The sequence below is a fragment of the Rhinatrema bivittatum genome, chromosome 7, assembly GCF_901001135.1.
Source record: "Rhinatrema bivittatum chromosome 7, aRhiBiv1.1, whole genome shotgun sequence".
Lineage (NCBI taxonomy): Eukaryota > Metazoa > Chordata > Amphibia > Gymnophiona > Rhinatrematidae > Rhinatrema > Rhinatrema bivittatum.
The window spans coordinates 225273840-225298188 of NC_042621.1; the positions used below are offsets into that span (position 1 = coordinate 225273840).

Consider the following 24349-nt stretch of genomic DNA (forward strand, 5'->3'; position numbering starts at 1 on the left):
TGTCGAAATATGTTTCGTTCGTTTAACCTTTAACCTCTGGTTTACTAGTAGACTGAATTACTGTGTCCCGAAATTATGTTTGTCTAAAAAGTGTGTCACCAACATGAAAAGTTTGGAAAGCTCTGCCCTAGAGACACTGTGGACTGCATTCCTATCTTGTAAATTTCTCTAACAAGCAGGATTGATGAGAACATAAGAACATAAGAAATTGCCATGCTGGGTCAGACCAAGGGTCCATCAAGCCCAGCATCCTGTTTCCAACAGAGGCCAAAACCAGGCCACAAGAACCTGGCAATTACCCATACACTAAGAAGATCCCATGCTACTGATGCAATTAATAGCAGTGGCTATTCCCTAAGTAAAATTGATTAATAGCCATTAATGGACTTCTCCAAGAACTTATCCAAACCTTTTTTGAACCCAGCTACACTAACTGCACTAACCACATCCTCTGGCAACAAATTCCAGAGCTTTATTGTGCGTTGAGTGTAAAATAATTTTCTCCGATTAGTCTTAAATGTGCTACTTGCTAACTTCATGGAGTGCCCCCTAGTCCTTCTATTATTTGAAAATGTAAATAACCGAGTCACATCTACTCATTCAAGACCTCTCATGATCTTAAAGACCTCTATCATATCCCCCCTCAGCCATCTCTTCTCCAAGCTGAACAGCCCTAACCTTTTCAGCCTTTCCTCATAGGGGAGCTGTTCCATCCCCTTTATCATTTTGGTTGCCCTTCTCTGTACCTTCTCCATCGCAATTATATCTTTTTTTAGATGCAGCAACCAGAATTGTACACAGTATTCAAGGTGCGGTCTCACCATAGGACTCTATCTTCTTTTGAATCACTGCATCAACAGACTGATATTCATTCCCAGATGTTTCAGGAACAGCAGAGAAAGATTTAAGGTTTTGAATCCCAGGTGCTTACCCTACAGAATTCTTCCCTGGCCTTAATCAGAGACAATGAGTTTTGCACAGAAAGGAAGAGAACAGGGAAAATGTTATATGGCAGTTTAACCTGTGTATTCTGAACTTCCCTAGGATCTCCTCTATATCTGCTATGGATATTTTATAAATGATATATGTTGAAATTTTGAACGTTACCCCTGATAAGATTCCATCCTTTGTTAAAGTTTATTATCTACCTGTTAGGGGAATGCATATCCCAATTGTTTACCCATCAGTTGGTTTCAGAAGTTGGTGACATTTGCCTACCCGTTTCTAGTCCTCAAGGAGATTCTCCTTTGATTGCAACAATGTTGGTCACCTTTGTTTTGGAGGCTGATAAGAAATGAACATTTAAAACCTTTTTAGGTTAAGGGTTAGGAGTTTTCTCAATTATCAAATTTATATTTTTCCCAAGGCCACCCAGCAAATTAGGAAGTTTTTCTTAGATATAAGCAAAAGGTTCTTGCCTTGGGAGCTAGCTTTGTGCTTAAATTCCCTTACAAGTTTGAAATTAGTTTAAATGATGTAAAGTTTGTTTTCTATGCTCCTAACCAGCTGGAGAAAAGTCTATCCACAAGTTATTTGAAGAGATTATTAAATAATTGATTGATTCTTTTCCTCTTCCTTTAATTTTCTCATTGAATATTCCTTCCCCCCATGTGAGTTATATAACTGTGATGTGTTGGAGAATAGTATACTTTGTTTTCTTGTACATCTATGTATTTTTTTATAAAATCACTATACCTGATTTCTATTTATTTATCTGAATGTATATTTTGTAAATTTCAATAAAAAAGTAAAAAAAAACAAAGGCAGATTCTGTAAAATAAAACTGAAAATGATTACACATCTTGTTGCTGGGTATAACCTACTGAAATCAGAAGGTTTGTACAGAAAGGCATAATAAGGTAGCAAGGCTTATTTACTTTAAACTGTATAAATATTATGTCATTACTACACTGACAGAATTGTGAATGAAGAAGTTGTGATCACCTGGGACATTCTCATTCCAACTAATACAAAACTTTATGCAAGAAAAGGCATTGTGGGGTAAAGGAGTAAAATAAAAGAATAGCATTGCTAATAGAAAAGTCATTTCCAAGCGACCATTTTGTACAATATATGGGGAGAGAGAGGATCTTCAAGTACCAAATAATTCAATCAGAGACCAAGAAAATGTGACAGACATGTACAGAAAAAGTTACAATTGTTTTGGGTGCCACAGACCTGATTAAAAAGAATGTCCAGGTGCATCTTGATATGTTACCTAGTTGATATGTTACCTAGTTGTTATTAGTTGGACATTCTCATTCCAACTAATACAAAACTTTATGCAAGAAAAGGCATTGTGGTAAAGGAGTAAAATAAAAGAATAGCGCGGCTACTCATATATATTGCGTAGCCGCGCGTATCTTATAAAATCCGGGGTCGGAGCGTGCAAGGGGGTGCACATTTGTGCACCTTGCGCGCGCTGAGCCCTGCTCGCGCTGCCCGTTCCCTCCGAGGTTGCTCTGAAATCGGAGCGGCCTCGGAGGGAACTTTCCTTCGGCCTCCCCCCCACCTTACCCTCCATTCCCCTACCTAACCCACCCCCCCAGCCCTATCTACACCCCCCCTATCTTTATCACGAAAGTTACGCCTGCCCGTCGGCTGCCGCCGCGCGATTCCCCAGCCCGGGAGCGATTTCGGAGGCCTCGGCCACGCCCCGAAACGCCCCTGGGCTGGAACCACGCCCCCGGAACACCCCGAACATCGTGCTGCCCCCCGACACGCCGCCCTAGCAAAGCCCCGGGACTTACGCGCGTCCCGGGGCTTGCGCGCGCCACCAAGCCTATGCAAAATAGGCTCAGCGCGCGCAGGGGGGTTTTATAGGGTTACGCGCATAACTTATGCACGTAACCCTTTTAAAATCTACCCCATTATGGACTCCAGAAGAAAAGTTTCTTTGGCAAAATGCAAGAACAGAAGTAATATGTAAATTTGAGAGACTGAGATCATATGGCTTATGAATGAGGATCAATTCTGTCATGCTGTGCGCAAAACAAACCAGTTTGGAAATACTATCCTTGATTTCATTCTGTGAACTGCATGGGAGAGAGAGGCACCAGCTTTAGGAGGAGTAGGTTAAAGAAACATTGAGCTGTCAGCTCCACTCACCAGCTGGTTTGGGTCAGGTTGCAGCAGAAGAGGATGGATTGGGTCAGTCATCATTGGGAAGGAGGGGGGATAGACAAAAGCACTGGGGAAAAAGGGGAAGCCATTTTTGCTCCTTCTTCCTAGGGTTCTTAGCCCCAGCCACAAGGAATTTTTCAGATAATGGGAATTTCTAGATAATGAATCTTTGCATAAAACGTACTCTACTGTTCTACTTTATTGCACAACCGTTTATTTATTTAAAATATTTATAGTATGCACCCTCCAAAAGTTTATCTAAAGATACAAAAAAAAGGTTGCATTTAGAGCACTGAGATGCATAATAACTTTATATTCTGTCTTTGGTGACAATTCAAAGCGGATTGCATCCAGGTACAGTAGGTATTTCCCTGTCCCCAGAAGGCTTGCAATCTAAGGAATGGATTTTAAAAGCCCAGTGTGCACCAAAAACAGGAGATACACGCAGAAGTTGGGCCGGTGCACCACACAGATTTTAAAAGGCACCAGCGTATGCACGTATCTCCCGGTACGCACACAAGTCAAAAGATCAGAAAAAGGGGTATGGGCATAGTCTGAGCAGGGCAGGGCATGGGCATGTTGGGGGAAGGCCAACCGGGGTCCCCTGCCGCATAACTTTATCACTGCTATGGATTGTGAGTAAGTACAAAAACAAAAAAATCTAGGCTAGTCAACAGGGTTTTAAGGGCTGGGGCTAACAGGGGAAAGTGAGGCTAATAAATTAGAGGGGTTTGGAAGTGCTATCCCTAAACTAAGCAAACTGGGAATGAACTGGGAAAACAGGGTATGGATCGGTGCACACCCCTTATTAAAATGCCCCTACTCACCCAGTAGACGCGGCATTTGCGCATGTCCATTTAAAATTGTGTACACATGTTCAGCTTATTTTACAATATGCATGCATATAGGCGCATATGTTATAAAATGGCTGCGTCTCTGGACACGAGCCAGCAAATGCATTATATGTGCACCAGCACGGCTGTTTCAAAGTCACCATCCCTGTTTGTACCTGTCCTGAGGCAATGGAGGGTGAAATGACTTAGCAAAGGTTACAAAGAGTGTCGGCAGGAATTAAATTCTGGCTTTCCTAGTTTGCAGCCTGCTATTCTAACCATAAGGCTATCCCCTCCATTCCAAATAATGATCTACAGATATCCAGATTCCCTCAAATTTATTCTAAGTCTAATATACTATTTTGCAGCAACAGCTTATCAGTGTGTAGTGGTGATCATAAAAGCAAATAAAATGCTAGGAATCATTTGGAAAGAAATACAAAGCAAAACTGTTATCATCATAATGCCTCTGTATAGACCTATGGCATGACCACACCTTGAGTACTGGTCAGTTCTGGTTGTCCCACCTCAAAAAAAGGATAACAAAAATGATAAAGATTAAATGGCTCTCTTATGAAGAAAAGCTAAACAAGATGGGGTCTTCAACTTGGAGAATAGATGATTAAGAGGGGTTAAGATTTATAAAATCATGAGAGAGGTGAAAAAAATAGGGAACATTTATTTAGTCTTTCGGATAATACAAAGCATAGGGGTCACACCATGAAAGTAATGGATAGGCAGATTTAAAACAAATTGGAGAAAGAATTTTTTTCATTATCACCCAAGTTTTTAAATCCTGGCACGCATAAAAACTGGGGGATAAGTGCTTGGCTGGGCCGTACGCGTGCCGAGCACATTTTAAAAACAGCTCGGCCACGTGCAGAAGTGTCAGGATTGGTGAAAGGGGCAGGGTCTGGACAGGGCAGGGGAGAAGGCCGACTGGGACAGCGGCCATTAGGCCCTGTCCCAGGGAAGCGAACGTCGGCAGCCGGCCAGCACGCAGAGCTTACTGCTGCTCGAAGGAACACATAAGTTCAGAAACAAAAAACTTTGGAGGAGTTAGGGTGGGTTTAGAGGTCAGGGAGGATAGGGGGAAAAAGGAGGAAGGCTAGGGTGGAGCATAGGAAAGTTCCCTCCTAGACCGCTTCTTATTTGGAGCAACATGCACATGTTATAAACTCGACACATCCATGTGCGCACGCTGGGAACCTCGTGAAAAGACGCACGTGCATGTTTTAAAATCTACCCCTCAATGCACAATTAAGCTGTGGAATTTGTTGCCAGAGTATGTGGTCAAGGCATCTAGTATATCTGAGATTCAAAAGGATTTGGACAAGTTCCTGGAAGAACAGTCTATAAACAGATACGCATATAGGGGGCCTGTGTTCCAGGGTCGGGCAAAGGCGTCCATGGCTAATTTATTTTGTTCCCTGTGTAGGGAGCAGAATCTGTCCACTTTGTGGTTCAGTTTGGATGCAAAGAGGTCGATTGTTGGTTGACCCCAGCATTGGAAGATTCTCCTCATTGTCACATGATCCAGGGACCACTCGTGGGGATGGAACTGTCGACTCAGGTGATCTGCCACTACATTTTGTATGCCTGGAAGATAAGTGGCTCAGAGATTCATGAAATGTGCAAGAGCCCAGGCCCAGATCTGCGCGGCTTCTTGGCAGAGGAGATAAGAGCCTGTTCCTTCTTGTTTGTTCAAGTACCACATTGCAACTGTGTTGTCTGTCTATATAAGAACAGTCTTGTATGAGAGGCAGTCCTTGAATGCATAAAGAGCATAACGTATGGCTCAAAGTTCTAGGAAGTTGATTTGATACTTTGCTTCAAGTTGTGTCCAAGTACCTTTGTTCACATGAGCTCCCCAACCCAAGTTGGATGCGACTGTGGTTAAGGTCACTTGTGGAATTGGTTGCTGGAAGGTTAGACCTGCCAGCAAGTTGGCTTTGTTTGTCCACCAGAGAAGCGATAAAAGTAGCTGGAGGGTTACATGAATCTGGGATGAAAGAGGTTGAGTGGCTTGGAGCCACTGAGATTTCTCATGGCCAGTCTGGCCATAGGAGTGACATGGACCGTGGAAGCCATGTGGCCCAGCAACATTAGGAATTGATGGGCTGAGGCTTTTTCTTTTGTGTGCAGACACGAAGCTAGCTTGGAGAGTGTGACTGTGCGGTCGTTGGGCAGGAATGCCTTTGCGACTGTGGTGTCCAAATCTGCTCCGATGAAAGTAAGGAGGTGAGATGGAGTCAGGTGGGATTTTTGGTAGTTGATGAGAAATCCCAACCAGTGTAGTAGATTGATAGTGAGCTTGAGAGCGTTGAGAGCTCCTTGCTTGGATTGGCTCTTGATCAGCCAGTCGTCCAGGTAAGGAAACACGTGTATGCTGTTCTTGCATAGATGGGCCGCAGCCACTGCTAGGCACTTTGTAAATACACGGGGTGCCGAGGCAAGTCCGAAAGGCAGAACTCGGTACTGAAAATGTTGATGTCCCACTATAAAACACAGGTATTTGCGGTGCTGTGGGGATATTGGAATGTGAGCATAAGCGTCTTGAAGATCCAGAGAACAGAGCCAATCTCCTTTCTGCAGAAGGGGAAGCATGGTGCCCAGGGACACCATCCTGAATTTTTCTTTCTGTAGAAATTTGTTGAGATTGCGGAGGTCTAGGATGGGGCAGAGGCCGCCTGATTTCTTTGGAATGAGAAAATAGTGGGAGTAGAACCCTCTGCCCTGCTGTATCCGGGGAACGGCTTCCACAGCCCTGGCATTCAGAAGGGTTGACAGTTCTGACTCTAGAAGGGTTGTGTGATTTTTTTGCATCCACAGTGGAATGGGTGGTGAATCCATGGGTACCTTGAGGAAGTTTAGATGGCATCATTGGGTTATGATGTATATAACCCATTTGTTGCGGTATTGCTGAGCCAGTTGGTTATGAACTGGTGAGTCTGGTTTTGGCAAGTCTGGTTTTGGATTTGTGGAATTGCTGCTGTCCTCTGGATAGATTTCAAAATCTAGAAGCTTGGCCTGTTTGTGGTACTGGCTGAGGCCTGGATGGTTTGGGCTGTCGTGGATGTCCTCTCTGAGGTGGTTTGGTTGGTCTCACTCGAGATGTAGGTGGGTAGTACCTGCGTGAGCGATAAAACCATCTTTTGAGGTCCCTTCTGGTGGTACTTCTTGCAGAGGAGGGAGCCTCCATAGAAACAGTGGACAGCTGATGCAGGGTCTCATAATGGTCTTTCAGTTGAGCCACTGCATCCTGTATCTTGTCGCCGAATAGATTTTCTCTGGTACAAGGCAGATCAGCGAGCTTGTCTTGGACTTCAGTTCGCAAATCAGACGCCTTAAGCCAAGCCCACCTTCTGGCATTGATTCCCATTGCTGATAAGTGAGAAGCAGTCTCAAAGAAATCGCAAGCAGCCCTTACTTCATGCTTTCCAGCCTCAAGACCTTTCCGTAGTATGGCATTGAAGATATCTTGTTGTTGTTGGGGAAAGTGTGTCAGCTATTCCCTGAACTTGTTTCCAGAGATTCCTCTGATATTGTGTCATTAGCCTTATACAATATCTAACACACACATCTCAGACTTAACCGATAAAACCTATCAAAATACCTTCACCCTTTACCCAATCTGCAATCAACATCTTTCATTCTTCTAACAACTTTCAATCACTCAGAACCATTCAATATCAATAAACTTCCAGCTATCATTATCCGGACATCTTTCAACCGACATTCATCATACAACCTTCAACAATACATCATCTCTCAACCTGATTCAACCCCAGCTTACTTCTCCTGATCTTCATTCAACATACATCATCCTAATTCAACCCAGCTCAACCTTATACCAAAAATCTAGCAATCGTCACTCGATTCGATCTCAACCTCCTGCAACTCCCAACTCTCTTCAATAGATCATCATTCTGACTCCAGCTCATATTTGCTTCAAGCTGACACCATCTCCACTACTGCTAACACTACTTCAAGTAAGAGGAAAGCCTACGCATTCAACTCTCTAATCAAACCTTATCCAACATGGATCACTCCAACTTCTACAAAAAATCCAAAAATCACCTAATAAATATCCCACTCCTCAAACAAGCAAAAAACTTTCTCTTCCTTACTTTCCTCCTGATAAATGCTCAATCGCTAACAAAGAAACTTGTGCTCATATCAGACCTGATAAACACAAAGAACCCCGATTTCTTTGCTATAACTGAAACTTGGCTTAAAGAAACTGATACGGTTCTCACAAATCAACTTACAAACAACGATTACGATTTATTCTCCATACCACGAAAAACACGCAAAGGCGGCGGACTTCTACTCCTTATAAAAAAACATTATAACATGAAACTAATACATCATAACCTCCCTTCAAAATTTGAAATTGCTCTACTAGAATCTAATTCTCTTCAAATCTGCTTGATATATTGCCCCCCAAAACTCCTTGACACAGAGATCTCCACCCTGATTGAATTCCTCATTACCAATATCAATATTAAAAAACATTCCATTATACTTGGAGACTTTAATCTCCACACCAATAACTCTCCCAAACCCCAAAACTATCAAACACTTCTTGACATGCTCTCCAGCCTCAACATGATTCAAATCATAAACAACCCTACTCACAAAGCGGGTAACACCCTAGATCTAATTTTCACCAACCATTACCTCTATAATCCCACTACATCTATCAAACCCGTACCATGGTCTGATCACTACCTCATTAAATGTAGTGCTCAAATCACCTCAAACATCTCATCTGAATATAATACACCTACATCTTTCAAATACAGACCCCCTTTCCAACTCAACTCCCTCAAACAAGAATTGGGAAAACAACTCTCAAATTTAGACTTATCCAATATCCACAATGCTACCCAGACCTGGTTTAATCTAACAAAACAAACTGCTAATAACATAAATCCAGAGAAAACAAAAATTATAAAACATAACAGAACAAAAAACAATCCTTGGTTCAACTCTGAACTCTCAAATTTAAAATCTAACCTCAGAAAGTTAGAAAAAGAATGGCGCAAATCCAAGTGCCAAATTACCACTCAAAGATATCGCTCAAAACTTGCTGAATACAAGAAAGCAATCCTAAATGCCAAATGTGATTATTATGGCACAAAAATCAAAAACGCCACAAATAAATCAAATTCCCTCTTCAACATAGTAAAGAACCTTATAGCAAGCAACAATACTAGCAAACAACCCTCTAATACCAACAATCTGAGCCAAGACCTAGCAAAATTCTTTAAAAACAAAATTGACAAAATCTCAAACTCCTTTAACAACTCTCCTTATTTCAAGATACCTCACAATACTTCTCCACCAACCCCCTGGTCAAAGTTTGAGCCAATTTCCAGCAATAAATTAGAAAAGATACTTCAAAAAATAAACCCTGCTCGACATGAACTAGATTCTATCCCTACCCGAATTCTAAAGGAAATTTCAAATATTATTTCCCCTATACTTGCCTCAATTATAAACAAATCACTTGAAGAAGGTCTTCTCCCATCCAATCTGAAAACTGCAACTATTACTCCTATCCCAAAGAAAAAGAACATAGATCCCAATGATCTAAATAACTACCGTCCAATCTCAAACCTTCCTTTACTTGCTAAATTAATCGAGAAAACTGCTTTACTTCAACTAAATGAACATCTTGAAACCAACAACATACTTCACCCCGCTCAACATGGATTCAGAAAGAACCGCAGTACTGAAACCCTTCTATTAAACCTAACCAACAAATTAATAAGAGGCTTTGATTACAATCTAAATCATTTACTAATTATGCTAGATCTATCCGCTGCCTTCGATACTGTGGATCACAATCTATTATTATCAAGCCTTGCCAACATAGGTCTCACTGGAAACACACTTGATTGGTTTACATCATTTCTAAAAGACAGGTTTTTCAAAGTCACATTTAATAACGTCTCTTCTGATCCCTACCCTCTAGATACAGGAGTACCACAAGGATCTGCATTATCTGCAATTCTTTTCAATATTTATCTTCTACCACTCTGTAATTTCATCTCCAATCTGGGCATCACCTTCTTTCTTTTTGCTGATGATATTCAACTTCTCATTCCCATAACATCTACCATAGAAGAAGCTGTATATCTCACAGTAAAATACCTCAACTCAATCAAAACTTTCAACCAACTAAAACTATGTTTAAATATGAATAAAACCGAATGGATCTTAATAAAAAGAAATTTCTCTACTCAAACCTCTCAAATTCCATACATCCAAATCGACAACTCCAAAATACAAATGAAAAATCCTATAAAGGATCTTGGCATTTGGATTGATTATAACCTGAGCCTTAAGAATTGCATTGCCATACAAACAAGAGAAGGCTTTCATAAACTCCAGATACTAAAACATCTCAAACCACTACTATACCCAAATGACTTCAGAACAATTCTTCAGACCCTCATTTTCTCAAGTCTGGATTATTGCAACGCAATTTTCTTAGGACTTCCAAAATCCTCCCTAAAACCACTACAATTACTTCAAAATGCTACTGCACGAGTACTAACCGGAAAAAAGAAGTTTGATCACATCACTCCAACCCTAAAAAACCTTCACTGGTTACCTATTTCACAGAGAATAAGATACAAATCCTTAACCATCCTACATAACGAAATTTACAAAGACAACAACTCATCCCTGGACAACATGATTACAATTCACAAATCACCCCGCTCTTCAAGATCTTCTGACAAATTACAACTATTCATTCCTCTTCTCTCCTCTGCAAAACTATCCTCTACGAGACATAGAGCCTTCTCTATAGCTGGACCAAAAGAATGGAACTCTATCCCAGGATACCTAAGCTCCATCAAAGATCCCAAAAACTTCAAAAAAGAACTAAAAACATGGTTGTTTAGACAATCATACGCAGAATGATATGATCTATATATACCTTTCACAACCACCTTCATTCTAACATGTTATAATCTGCTTTTGCTGAGATGTTATATATATATATTCTATCTTTTGTTTGATGTTATATTTATAATTTTATAACTGTTCATTGTATGAATTTGTTGTTACACTGTAAACCGGAATGAAGGCACTATGCTATATTTCGGTATAAAAAAGAATACAAATAAATAAATAAATGTATAGTTGATATGCAGCTATGCGTAACACTAGCATAGATCCCTGAAAGATTTTTCGACCTAAAATATCCAGTAATTTTTGGTGTTTTCCAGGGGGAGATGAAGAGTGAGGGTGCAGTCTCCTGGTCTTTTTCTGTGCAGATTCAACTACCACTGATTGATAGGGTAGTTGTGGCTTTTGGAATCCTGGAGTATGCTGGACAAGATACGTTGCATCTGTCTTCCTATTTACTGGTGGTCTATGGTGCTCCCATAGACGATGTTGGAGATCCAAGAGTACCTCGTGGTCGGGAATAGTCATAATTTCTTTGGGAGCATCAACAAATTGGAGGACTTCCAATGTTTTATGAAATGTGTCTTCCACTTTGACCAGGTCAAAAGGGATGGGGGAGACCATCTCCTTTCTTCCAGAGATAGTTCTGACAGTATGTCCTCCGTAGAGGTGTCGGTGTCAACATCCTCCCATGGGTCATACGGGGTCTCTGGCTGAGATCCCAAAGGAGGGAAAAGAGCTAGTACTGCAGGACATGTTGTCATTGATGGATCCCTCGATGGCCTCGATGGAGGATGCGGTGGCACCGATAAAGATTTTGGCGGCATCGAAGGGAATCATGGGCATCTCGGTCCTGAGAGCCCCGACAGACCAGGAACTGGTTCCGGCATCGGTGGAAGTGGTGCTGGAAGAGGACTAGAGTCCGTGCCTTCATCTTCTGAGGACCCAGGAATGAGTATCGGGGGTTTCGGTGACTCAATAGGTTGTTTTGGCATCGACGGCTCAGGCTGGGTTGGAAGGGCACCGATGAGTGTGTTCAGGCGGTGTAAATATCGATGGCTCCAGTGTCGGTGCCAGTATGGGGGCCGGCATCCATGGTGGCTGTAGGTTCCGGAGGGCATCGAGGACCGCCTGTCGGACAAGCATGTCCAATTCCTCCCTGGAGGCTGGTATAGGTAACACAGCTGCAGGGGGAGGCAGGCTAAGTGCTACTGGCACCTCCACAGGTATTTATGGGGGCTCAGTACCCGGAACCAATATCAGTGGGGATCACCTTGGTATCTCGGGTGGAGAGGAAGTTGAAGGCTCCTTTACCCGTGTCCTCTTCGCAGTTGGCTTGATAGCCATCGAGGCCGATGCGGTGTTGGTGCCGGCACCGGGAGTGGAATCGCGTTGGTGCTAGTGACGGTGTTTCCCTCGGTGCTCGGTCCAGTCTTTCTCCGGCACAGAGGAAGAAGATGCCAATGCCTTAGATGTTGTCGGTGATGGATGATTACCGCTGCCTTGGTGCTCCCGGCGAGGTTTGTTGATGGATTTTTTCAATGTTCCTGCCGGTGACGACTGGGTGGACGTCGATGGAGTTATCTTGATTTTGAAAAGAGACTCCATCTTGTCCAGGCGAGCCCTCCTTCCCTTCGGGGTCATTTGAGCACAACTTGAGCACAACTTGGGCATCGACGAACGTCGTGTGATGAGCTGAGGCACAGCACACAGACATCATGCGGGTCGGTAATCGACATGGTACGGGGACACTCTGGACATTTTTGAAAATCCATGATGGAAAAAAGGGGCAGCAAAAACAATCGATGCCCTGCAAACACTGAGGAAAGGGGAGCAAGAAACGACCGAAGACAGTGGAATTCACTCACCGAGCAACAAAAAAACAATGTCGCGATGGGAGTCCCCTATGAGGGAACTTTTTTGTGAAGTAAACTTCAAGTTTTTCAATGAGGAAAAATCGTGAGAGAATTCTCACAGAGACTGAAGGGAGACCCCTGTGGCTACAGGGATTACGGCATGCTGGGCATGCTCAGTGTGCCAGTCAAACGTTTCCGTGATAGGGCTCCGTCCAGTGACGTCACCCACATGTGAGGACTACTATCCTGCTTGTCCTGGGAGAAAACAGTGATTTCTCCTGAGCACACATTATTGCATTGGCCTGATTGTGGGTCATTTACCAAGTCATGTTAAGCGGTTACCATACGGTAAATGTCTTGCGGTAGTAATAATGTACAGTATTTTAAATGCCATATAGCAAAATTGCTTACCTTGTAATAGGTGTTATTCCAGGACAGCAGGATATAGTCATCACATATAGGTGACATCATTGATGGAGCCCTATTGCAGAAAATTTTCTGACAAAGTTTCTAGAAACTTTTGACTGGCACTCTGAGCTCACTGAGCATGCCCAGCATGCCATGATATTCTCTGCCACAGGGGTCTCTCTTCAGACTCGTATGTAGCAATAAGCTTTAGCAAAAATAAAATAATAAAACATATCAGACCCAACTCCGCGGGGTGGCAGTTGGGTTTCGTGAGGACTACATCCTGCTGACCTGGGATAACACCTATTACAAGGTAAGCAATTTTGCTTTATCCCAGGACAAGCAGGATGCTAGTCCTCACATATGGGTGATTAGCAAGCTGGAGGCTGAGTCATTTTGTAGTGAAGCAACACTGAAGTATTGTTGGTGAAAATGAGGCAGCCGAAGATCACAGCAGGATGGATGTAGAAGAAGTTGGGATTAAACTGGAAACAAGTTCTTTCAGAGAGATTGTCCGTAGGCTGAATCTTGTCGTCCTTCTTTGTCCAAACAGTAATGAGCTGCAAAGGTGTGAAGAGAAATCCATGTTGCTGCTTTACATATGTCAAGAATTGGCACTGATCGATAGTGTGCTACTAAGGATGACATTGCTCTTACTGAATACGCCTTTACTCGCCCTTGGAGAGGAAGGCCTGCTTTTTCATAGCAAAACTGTATGCAATCTGCTAGCCAGTTGGAGAGAGTATGTTTACCCACTGCTTTACCCGGTTTGTTTGGATCAAAAGATACAAAGAGTTGAGTGGATTTCCTGTGGACTGCAGTGCGGTCTAAGTAATATGCTAGTGCACGCTTACAGTGCTCCTTGGTGAGAATGAGGCCTTGGAAAGAATGTGGGTAAAACTATGGATTGGTTCAAGTGGAATTCCGTATCGACCTTGGAGAGGAATTTTGGATGTGTACGGAGAACCACTCTGTCACGTAGGAATTTTGTATAGGGTGAGTACGTGACAAGTGCTTGTAACTCACTAACCCTTCTAGCTGATGTAATGGCTATAAGGAAGATAGTCTTCCATGTGAGACATTTTGGATCACAGGAAGTCATGGGTTCAAAAGGAGAACACATGAGCCTTGTTAAGACCAGATTCAGGTCCCATTCTTTGACCGTTGGCCAAATTGGTGGTTTAAGGTGAGTTAAACCTCTCATAAACCTACTAACAAGAGGTTGTATGGATATTGGTGCATCTCCCATCTTGTTATGGTAAGCTGAGATTGCACTTAGGTGTACTCTGACAGATGAAGTCTGGAGACCAGAGTCTGAAAGATGGCATAAATAGTCCAGCAGAGAAGTTGTGGGGCAGGAGAAAGGGTCAATACTCTTTTGCGTGCGCCACAAAGTAAACCTTTTCCATTTCGAAGAATAATTATTTCGTGTTGAAGGTTTACGTGAAGTTATAAGCACTTGAGAGACATTGATTGAAAGATTGAGTGGTTGTAAAATCAAGCTTTCAACATCCATGCTGTCAGGGATAGGGATTGAAGGTTGGGATGGCGCAACCGACCCTGATCCTGAGTTATGAGAGTGGGAGCTACACCCAGGCGAATTGGTTCTCTGATCGAGAAGTCTAGAAGTATGGGAAACCATACTTGTCAAGGCCAATACGGGGCTATGAGTATCATGGACCCCTTGTCCTGTTGTAGCTTCACTAGAGTTTTGGTTATGAGCGGTACTGGAGGATACGCGTATAGAAGGCCTGAGTTCCAAGGGCAAGAAAAGGCGTCCTTGGCTGGCTGGTGTTTCTGTCTGTGCACAGCGCAGAACTTGTCCACTTTGTGATTCAGACGTGATGCAAAGAGATCTATTGTTGGTTGCCCCGATGTTGAAATATCCTGGTCGCTACTAAGGGATACAGGGACCACTCGTGTGGTTGGAACTGATGACTGAAGCGATCTGCAACTGTGTTGTGGATGCCCGCTAGATAAGTGGCTCAGAGAAACATGGAATGTGTCAGGGCCCAGTCCCAAATCTGTGCGGCTTCTTGTTTGTTCAGGTACCACATGGCTACTGTGTTGTCCTTTTGAATCAGAACAGTCTTGTGTGAAAGGCAGTCCTTGAACGCATGCAGCACATAACGAATAGCTCGAAGTTCCAGGAAATTGATTTGAAATGTCGCTTCGAGTTTTGTCCAAGTACCTTGGGTCTGGAGATTGTCTATGTGAGCTCCCCAACCTAAGGTGGATGCATCTGTAGTTAAAGTTATCTGTGGGACTGGTTGTTGGAAGGGTAGGCCCTTGCGCAAGTTGTTCTTGTTCGCCCACCATAGTAGAGATAAACGTACCTGGTGGGTTACTTGAATTGGAGAGTATAATGGTTGAATGGCTTGGATCCATTGTGACTTTAAAGTCCATTGGGTTATTCTCATGGCTAGTGTTGCCATAGGAGTGACATGAACTGTGGAGGCCATGTGGCCCAGTAAAGTTAGAAACTGATGAGCTGTTGCTTGTTTCTTTGAGTGCAGCGAGTTTGCCAATAGGGAAAGTGTGTCTGCCTGATCCTCGAGTAGAAAAGCATTTGAAAGTATGGTTTTCAATTCTGCTCCTATGAAGTACTATCAGCTGAGAAGTATCCCCACTATTGTTCAGTTTCATTCAAACCTTGTCGCCTTTTCCTCTTGTCGGCGTTCAGACACCGACAAGAGGAAAAGGCGGCAAGGTTTGAATGAAACTGAACGGTGTGGAACAATAGTGTGGATACTTCTCAGCGGATAGTCCTGGAGATTCTCATTTGTTGCAGTCCCTGAAGCAGCTTTGCGAAACGTACGTCGGACTGGACTCCCTAAATCATTGAAGAGCGGTAGCGCTGAATTGGATCTTCAAAGTGCGGTAGGACTGGACTCCCTAAATCATTGAAGCGTGGTAGTGCTGAATTGGATCTTCAAAGCGCGGTAGCACCTCCAACAAGGACTGAACCTCTGAAGTGCGGGAGCACCCACAATAAACAAGGGAAGTACCGTTCCATATTAATTTTAGAAAAACAAAAAAAGTAAAAAAGTATAGTTGCTAATTAAAGGAAAGACTGGACCGAAGATTAAACATGACCCATAGCGGTTAAAATATAAGCTAATTTGCTTGTATACCGTGGGTGTTATGATGGTCCCACATATAAATCAACTTATATGAAATATTGCACATAGAAGAAAAAATCTTGCTTACAACGTGTTATTGTGAGAAGCCTCCTTTCTTCCCAGCCCCACTGCCCAATGGGAAGCATCCTTCATTCTGCCTGCCCCCACGCAGGCCAATCGGAAGCCTCCTCCCTTCTACCTCCCAGGGGGAGTAGGAAGAAGGGAGGAAGCCTTTGATTGGCTGGTGAGGCAGGCATCGCATAGTCCGGGGGTGGAGTGGGAGGAATGGCAGTGTCGAACCCCGACGAAGCAAGGCTGCCACGGGAGCCCACCCCCGTGGCGGTGAAGAGGAAAACCTGACCCCAATGAAGCAAGGCCACCACAGGAGCCCATCCCCGTGGCGGCGAAGAGGAAATCCGACCCCGACCAAGCAAGGCCACCACGGGAGCCCATCCCCGTGGTGGCGAAGAGGAAACCCGACACCGACCAAGGCCACCTCGGAAGCCCATCCCCCTGGCAGCGAAAAAAGAAGGCCCGCAGAGTAAAGCCACGGCGGAACTGGAGCCTATCCCTGCAGTGAAGGAAGAAGAAGTTTTTGGTGAGAGCTTGTGTGTCTGTGTGTGAATGAGTGCCTGGGTGAGAGATGGTGTGTCTGTGTGTGAATGAGTGCCTGGAAGAGAGCTTGTGTCTGAGGGTGTGAATGGGTGCCTGGATGACAGCTTGTGTTTCTGGGTGTGAATGGATGCATGGGTGAGAGCTTGTATTTGTGGGTGTGAATGGGTGCCTAAGTGAGAGCTTGTGTCTGTAGGTGTGAATGGGTGCCTGGGTGAGAGCTTGTTTCTGTGGGTGTGAAGGGATGAGAGCTTGATTCTGTTGGTGTGAATGGGTGAGAGCTTGTGTGTGTAGGTGCCTGGGTGAGAGCTTGTTTGTGTGTGGGTGTGAATGGAAGCCTGGGTGAGAGCTGGTGTGAATGGGGGCCTGGGTGAGAGCTGGTGTGAATGGATGCAAGAGCATTTGTGTGTGATTGAGAGCTTGTATATAAGAGAGCATAAGTGTGATTGAGAGAGAGACTGTTAGCGAGGTAATGTGTTTCTGTGTGAGAGAGAGACTGGTCAGGAAGATAACTAGTGTGCACATGTGAGAGAGAGACTGGTCAGGAAGATGAGAGAGACCGAGACTGGTCATGGGGTCTAATTGGGGATGTGTGTGTGAGTGACTGGTTGTGGGCGCTAAGGAAGAGGACTGTGAGGACAGCAGCCCTTGCTGCTTCTGGTGAGTGCTATTAGCCTGGAAGGGAAAGGTGTAGGAGAGTTGCTGGAGAGGGTAAGTAAAGGTGGCTTTTTAAATGTATTTTTCTTGATTGACTGACATTTTAATTATTGGGTATTATGCGACGTCTGCTGTTTTGAAATATTTTATTGATATTTGGACATGTTTTAATAATTTTTATGAGTTTTTAATTGTTGGATATTATTCTCTTCAGCAGCTGTTTTGTAATATGTTTAGTATAGCTTTACAATTATTTCTATGTGGGGCTCTATAGCAGCTTGGCTTATTCTGTTTTCCCAATAGGAAATGTATTAGTGTTTAGGGCCTGGTTTAATAGTTGTATTTCTTAGATAGGGTTGTTACTGTTTGAGTGTGTTCCATAATACAGGTGTAACTTTATATGGGTTAGTTTGTCTGCATTATTGCAAATCCTGAGAGTCTGTTAGGTGCTATATTTCTCTTTCCATTTCTCCAGGTTCGCACTGCATGCAGAGTGGCTTTTTTGGTTTTCCATTCCATTTTCTGTCTCCATATTTATAATTTGTGATTTTTCTGTACTTGGTGAAGGTCAGTTCTGGGTGTGTGACCAAGGTGAGGTATTTTACTAGTATGTAGGCATTTGTATCAATCTTATTTGTTGTGTTTTCTCAATAGGATATGAATAAGTGGTAAATTACTGTTTTTTCATAAGGAAGGCTATTGTGCCTGGTAGTAAAAGGAGATTGTTTTGCTTTTACTGAGATGTCATCAGAACCAGAATATCTTTTTTTGTATGGCAAGTTGTAAAGGGTAATGCCCTAGATCTGCTCTGCACTCATTGCTGGGGGTTGAGGGGATTCCTGTGGCTGCAGAGTGCATGTTTACATTTAGTCCCGTGATGGTCACATGTTCAGTGTGTCACGCATGTGAGAACCATTTGTCAGGTGTGTCCCGGCCAAAAAAAGGTTGAGAACCACTGCCTTAAAGGCCAGTACTAAACATTTGAATTTACATCACTGAGATATCGACAGCCAACATAATCTTAAAAGTAATATAAAAGTGACAGCATGCATATGTAAGTTAACTACTAATGGATTATTAAATTCCTATAAATCTAATACTTATATAAAAAAACAAAACATAATTAAAACTAGTAACTGCTACTACCACTTTACCTGTCCTTTAAGATGCTTCTACTACACATTAAATATACTTTAAAATTTTGTGTAGAAAAAAAAAACAATATAACACTAACCTGCAAAGTGTCAGCGAAAACAACAATCAAATTCTTCAGCTCCAGGACAAGGTCAGGATCAGTGCAATATGACTGGAAAGAAATTGTTTATTTGAGCACACTTAAACCAAAGGCAAATTATATAATTGTATTTTACATGTACTTTTCAAGAACACATAAATAATATCCTTTATATTAGAATAATGGTATACAACTCCAGTCTTCAAGTTACAAGTTTTCAGGGTAATCAGAACATGCAATTTATCTGTAAATTATATATAATGAAAATACATTGTAAATAGATTAGAAACCAGACCTGTTTATATCCCTCAAGGACTTGATTTGTGCATTGATTTACAGGAGGTAATGTCAGTCAACCAAGGCAAGTACTATAAATTACCTAAATGGCCATTCAGTTCAGGGTTTAAATCTACTTATGCAGCAGGTGGCATCTGTTTTTATGTAAACCGACATGATGTGAATTTTTTCATGAATGCCGGTATAAAAAAACCTTAAATAAATAAATAAATGTGTGATGAGCTGTCTTAATTTCAATATTCTTTTAGTTCACAAAGACCCAAATCTCAAAACTTTTGAATCATCTGACATGGATGATTGTTTTTGCTCAAGAATAAATAATATTGCTGTTCCATTATGAATTTACTAACATAAAACAGCAATGTGGGCATACTGCCTATGCTATGAATGAGCATTTTTGTTAATTCTAAAATTAGTAAAACTGAAAACAAGGAAAGATGTTTAAAACAAAAATATCTGTAAAGCTTGAATCTTTAAACAACCATTGGCATTTTCTCTACCCAAGTACTATGTTGGTTTTATTTTAACTAGTGCATATTGCTGATTGCATCCTCCTCTTTTGAGTGAAATAATAAGCTAACATTCATTTTTCAAGCAAGCAAGAAGTTGAGCTACATGGTTTTTTATATGAAAAGGAGATGGTGCAAAGCATATATATATATAGTTGTGTAGTCAGAGACAGAATTAATATTTCTGCAGACTTCCGAATTAAGTTAAGAAGGACATTGCAAATCCTCACATGTTACTGGGATACTGAAGAGGAAATGCTAAGGATTTTCCTGGTAGAGTTTATTTTGGAAATAGGGTATTTGGAATGATAATCAGGAACTATTTCCTGCTGGTGCTTTCAATGCTGTATTCAGTCTGATCTAATGAAGAGGCCAGTTCAGACTTACGAGAATAGATGGCAATAATAACAGCAGATTAACTCTGCATATTCTAAATTGTTGGACCAAAACCATGTTTGGAGGCCCCAGTCAGTTGTAAATCAGTGGAGGATTATGCAAATAGCACACAACTGTGGCTCACAGCCTGATTCTGCTGAGAGAAAACAAAAGCTTGGCAGGCTTGTTCAAAATCAGAGCAATTTCTAAATTGCAAAAAAAAAAATTATGGAGGTATAATTTTTCTCCTTGGCACTATTCAATTTTAAACAACTTTTCTAACACACGATTTGAGTTGAACTTCACATACCGAATGTGTTCGAAGGACAGCAATGATCTTAGCAAGTGCCATATTCCAAAGTTCATCAGTAAAGGCCCTTGTCACCAAACCCTGAGTAACATGTAAAATGTGATCTTCCACTACAAAAAACCTAAAACAAAATATAGAGAAAGACTGCATTAAACACAGAAGAAAAGCATACAATATAATAATTTATTGAAGCTAAAGAAATGCAAAAATTAAAAAAAATAACGAAGGTAGAATTCATCTATATTAACATGTACATACCCTACAATTTGACTGAAATATCGCCTGTAGCCATCAACTGTTTCATGCTTTCCGTGAGAAAAAGATAAAAAGAAATTAAGCAGACATATAATATTCTGGAAACGTCAATTAAACATATATATTCACACTATAAAAAAAACATGGCAGAAACTTACCATGCTTGACTGAGGTTGCAAGACTAATCTTGCCTGTTTCCTTCTCTGTTTTCTATAATAACTTTCAAATGTTTCTTTATCACCCTGAAATATAAGAAACAAAATTAAAATTATCCTCCTTATAGTGCAGAACACTTTGGCAAAAAATAAAACTATTTGTCTATATTTATTCTGAGCTTATTTATCTTTACTATAATTCCAGATACAGTCACTGCATAGCACTTGAGCTTCCTCACTGACAAATGTAATCACAAAGGAAAAAATATGCAGTACTGGACACAAAAAGCAGCCAACTCCATGGGTAACGTATCAAGTACTAAATAAATGAATTATTATGGGAAAATCCTAGTCTCAAAAACATGCTGTAAGCTAGTTTGATGTTGGCAATAATTACATGTATAAACCTTATTCTTTTGCTCTAATTATGGCCTATATTCATCATTTTGCTATAAACTTTGCATGAATAGTGCCCATAATAAAAAAGGGGCGTGGTTAGGGTAATTTATGAATTATCGCAATGCACGTTAAATTTATCATGCCCGTGATATTTTCACTTCAAAACCTGAGAAGTGCACAGACAGGTATTTCCATGTTTTGGGCAGCTTCTGGTGAGAGAGAAAGATTGAGAGAAAGAGAGAGAGAGAGACTCTATAAGGCACCTAGGTAGAGAATGCATCAAGCTAGGGCAAGAGTACATTGTGGAAATCTCATCTTTGTGTACCTTTCCTCATTCCAAATCACAAAAGTTTTCTCTGATGTGTACTGTGCTGTTCATACCTCTGTGCATGTAAAACTGGCTCCCAAACCCTAGTCTACCAGCAAAACCTCACCTCGAGTTACTAGTTGACCCTCTTACAGTGGTATAAAGAGATGACAAATGTGTGCCATCCCAGAGGCTCTCTCTCCACTCCACTGCTCTACTCTCCTCTCCCTCTCCCTGCTCCTGCCCAAAATGGGATTTGCGATATTTATCGCAAATCCCAGTTTGGGCATATCGCTCATCTTAATGCCAGGAAAAAAGGTGTAGTTATTTCTGGTGTTAAAATGTGCAATAATGTGCATTTACGCTATTGCAGGCAACGCTAAACACCCCTCATTTTCATAAAACCTGCACAAACTCCTCCCTTTTGACTAAATTTTCAAAATTTGCATATGCATCATGAGATGCCAAAAATAACGCCCGCGATAACGTCTTAACGCATTTTGATGAATAATCTGTTAGCATGGTATTTTGTCATCTTAGTTATGTATGTTATTTTAGCTCATCAGTGTGCTGTTTTAAAGGTCAAGGTACTAAGCTGTACCAAAACTCACAAAGGCAAGTTCACATGCTAAAATTGTTCTCAGTGCATGCTAAATGGGATGACATGTGCTATATGTCCTTTTAATGCATGGTTTTACTTTTTTCACTAACAGCGATTTTAACATGCAAATTTTTCTTTTGCAAGTTTTTGTGCAAATTTAATGCTGAGAGTCTGTGATACAAAATTATGTACAGCAGCTCATTATCTATGAATGCAGTTAAAACTGCTTGCACAAAAACTGTTTCTTGAATGCTATATAGCAACAAATTTAACTATACCTCAGAAAGTGTACTTAAGTAATTTGCAAGAAAGTCCATAGATAAACTGCATGCATTATTTAGATACAGGACTTATTTACATATAATGCTCAATAGTGAAACAGCATATTAACTTTGAAAAGTGTGGCACAGCTTATTATATTGGCCTCCTAGTATGTAAGTACTATCAAAACTTCGATACTGGGAATAATAAAAACTTGCATCATTAAGAAGCAAGTACCACTAAATTTAGTTTTCTCAAGTACTTTGCTGTTCTCTTAACAGGAATTTCTTTCTTTCTTTTTTTTTTTTTAATGTATTTTTTATTTGCTAGTGCCTAGCTAGGAAAAGTGCTTTTGGGTTAATTTCAATTTTTCCCATGAATTGCCATCTAAGGGGTGGATGCAATAAAACTCAAGAAAAAAAACCAACTTACCGTGGGTTCACAAAAAATTCTACAGACCTGTTAATGTCATATAATGAACTATGCAACATGATTTTACGTGGTCAAGCCAAAACACTGTGAAAAAAACTAGAATACCCAGGCTATAACTGTGCATGGAAATACATGCAATACCTAAATAGCATAAGGTTGTTACTCATAGAGGACAAGCTAAATAGTGTAAGCATACTCAGTTCTCCTTTCCTCTTGATTCGTCCTGTTTGCTTTCAAAATATATACAAGTTAGCCTGGTACATAGGGCTGGCTTGTCAGTGCAAAAAGAAGTGGGAGTCCTACTAAACTTCAGATGAGAGGTCAAAGGAGAGTGGAGAGCTCCTGGAGAGTAGAAAACTGACATAACTCCATGTTTAGAACTCTTTGATTTCTGTATCAGTAAGAATCTTCAAAGAGCAGTGTGAGATTAGAAGGTAGGATGGGTCTTGTACCCGGCCACCTGGGGTAATGTGGGTGCCAGGTTCATCTTGGATGGCTGGAGCAGGTGAAGGGGGGGGGGGGGAGGTTGAGTAATGACTGGCAATTCCAGTCGGATAGGGCAGGGAGTCACTGGTTAGTTTAAAAGTAAACTTTGGTCAGACAGGAATGTAATTGGTCGCTGGGCTCTAGGGCTGTAGGGTAACGGGGTGGAGCCCATGGGGAAAAGTTACTTGCCTGCTGTCGTCTCTGGAGCTGCATCCAACCCACCTGCCCTTATGTTCTTTGAATGTTATTTGTTAGGGTGTTTTTGATCAACACAGCAGGGGATATATGTGGGTTGCCCGAACCGGTTTTTTGTTCAGCGGTATGCTGAATGGTTTGCTGACTTGACCGGTGGTCATGTCTGGAATTCTGGGATGGAATAATTGGGTGCAGTTGTTCCATGCATGGCTTCTTACTAGGCTGAGGTGGGGTCGTGGGAGCTGCAGTATCAAAATATTGGTAACCTGCAGGCCAGGTGGCCTGGGGTGTTCATCTTGCTGGTTGGTGGCGGATACTCACTGTGGGTTAGTCATTTTGATGTACTGCCAGCTTGGGCTCTTGGTTATGTACTGTAATAAAGCTGTGGCCTGTTTGATTCCACTCAGGTGCCAGTGTGCTTTTATTGCATTTGGACTGTGTTGTAAAAGGGCAGATGCAGGGAGAGGTTATGACCTGGTTACCCATATAAGCAACTGCTGGGGACATTTAAATAAGGATTCTGTGCTTATCCCCTGCCCTCTTCAAAACTTGCAATAAGCACAGAGAATTCTTAGTTACAAACAAGTGAACCATCTGCAGAAGAATTAGCAGCTGATCATGGCAGGCTGCACTTTCATCCTCTTTTTCCTCTGTTGACATTTAAATGTCTGTCCATGATAATCACAAAAGTAGGAAGGCTCTCATGCAAGGAAGCTCCCCTCAGGGAAACTTAACTAGCCAATGGAGCCCCTCCAGTTTTTCCCTCCACCCTTCTCTCAAATAAGTAAGCTTTCACAGGACACCAGCTGGACTGGGAAGATCTTGAGAAGAGGGAGTGAATGACAGAAAAGGTGGGTTACATGCTATTTAACATAAGCTCACAAAACTATCATTTGCATATAACATTCCTTTGTTTGCATGCACAGGCACACAAATTTTTGTAAACCCATGCAAATGTCTGTAAAGACTCTTAACATGACTGGAAGATTGGGCAT

The 24349-nt window shown here is 41.8% G+C and overlaps 1 protein-coding gene across 11 annotated transcripts in view; it reads right to left on the reverse strand.

Annotated features, from left to right (window-relative positions):
- The window catches only part of EXOC6 (exocyst complex component 6), a 734347-nt gene that overhangs the window by 404482 nt on the left and 305516 nt on the right, over window positions 1–24349 (reverse strand). For all 11 annotated transcript variants that reach the window (XM_029609912.1, XM_029609910.1, XM_029609905.1 and 8 more), the window contains 4 exons: window positions 20677–20760; window positions 20522–20568; window positions 20264–20384; window positions 18773–18844 (listed from right to left, as the gene is read on the reverse strand). In XM_029609912.1, the coding sequence (XP_029465772.1) occupies window positions 18773–18844; window positions 20264–20384; window positions 20522–20568; window positions 20677–20760 (324 nt within the window). The remainder of the gene's footprint in view (window positions 1–18772; window positions 18845–20263; window positions 20385–20521; window positions 20569–20676; window positions 20761–24349) is intronic.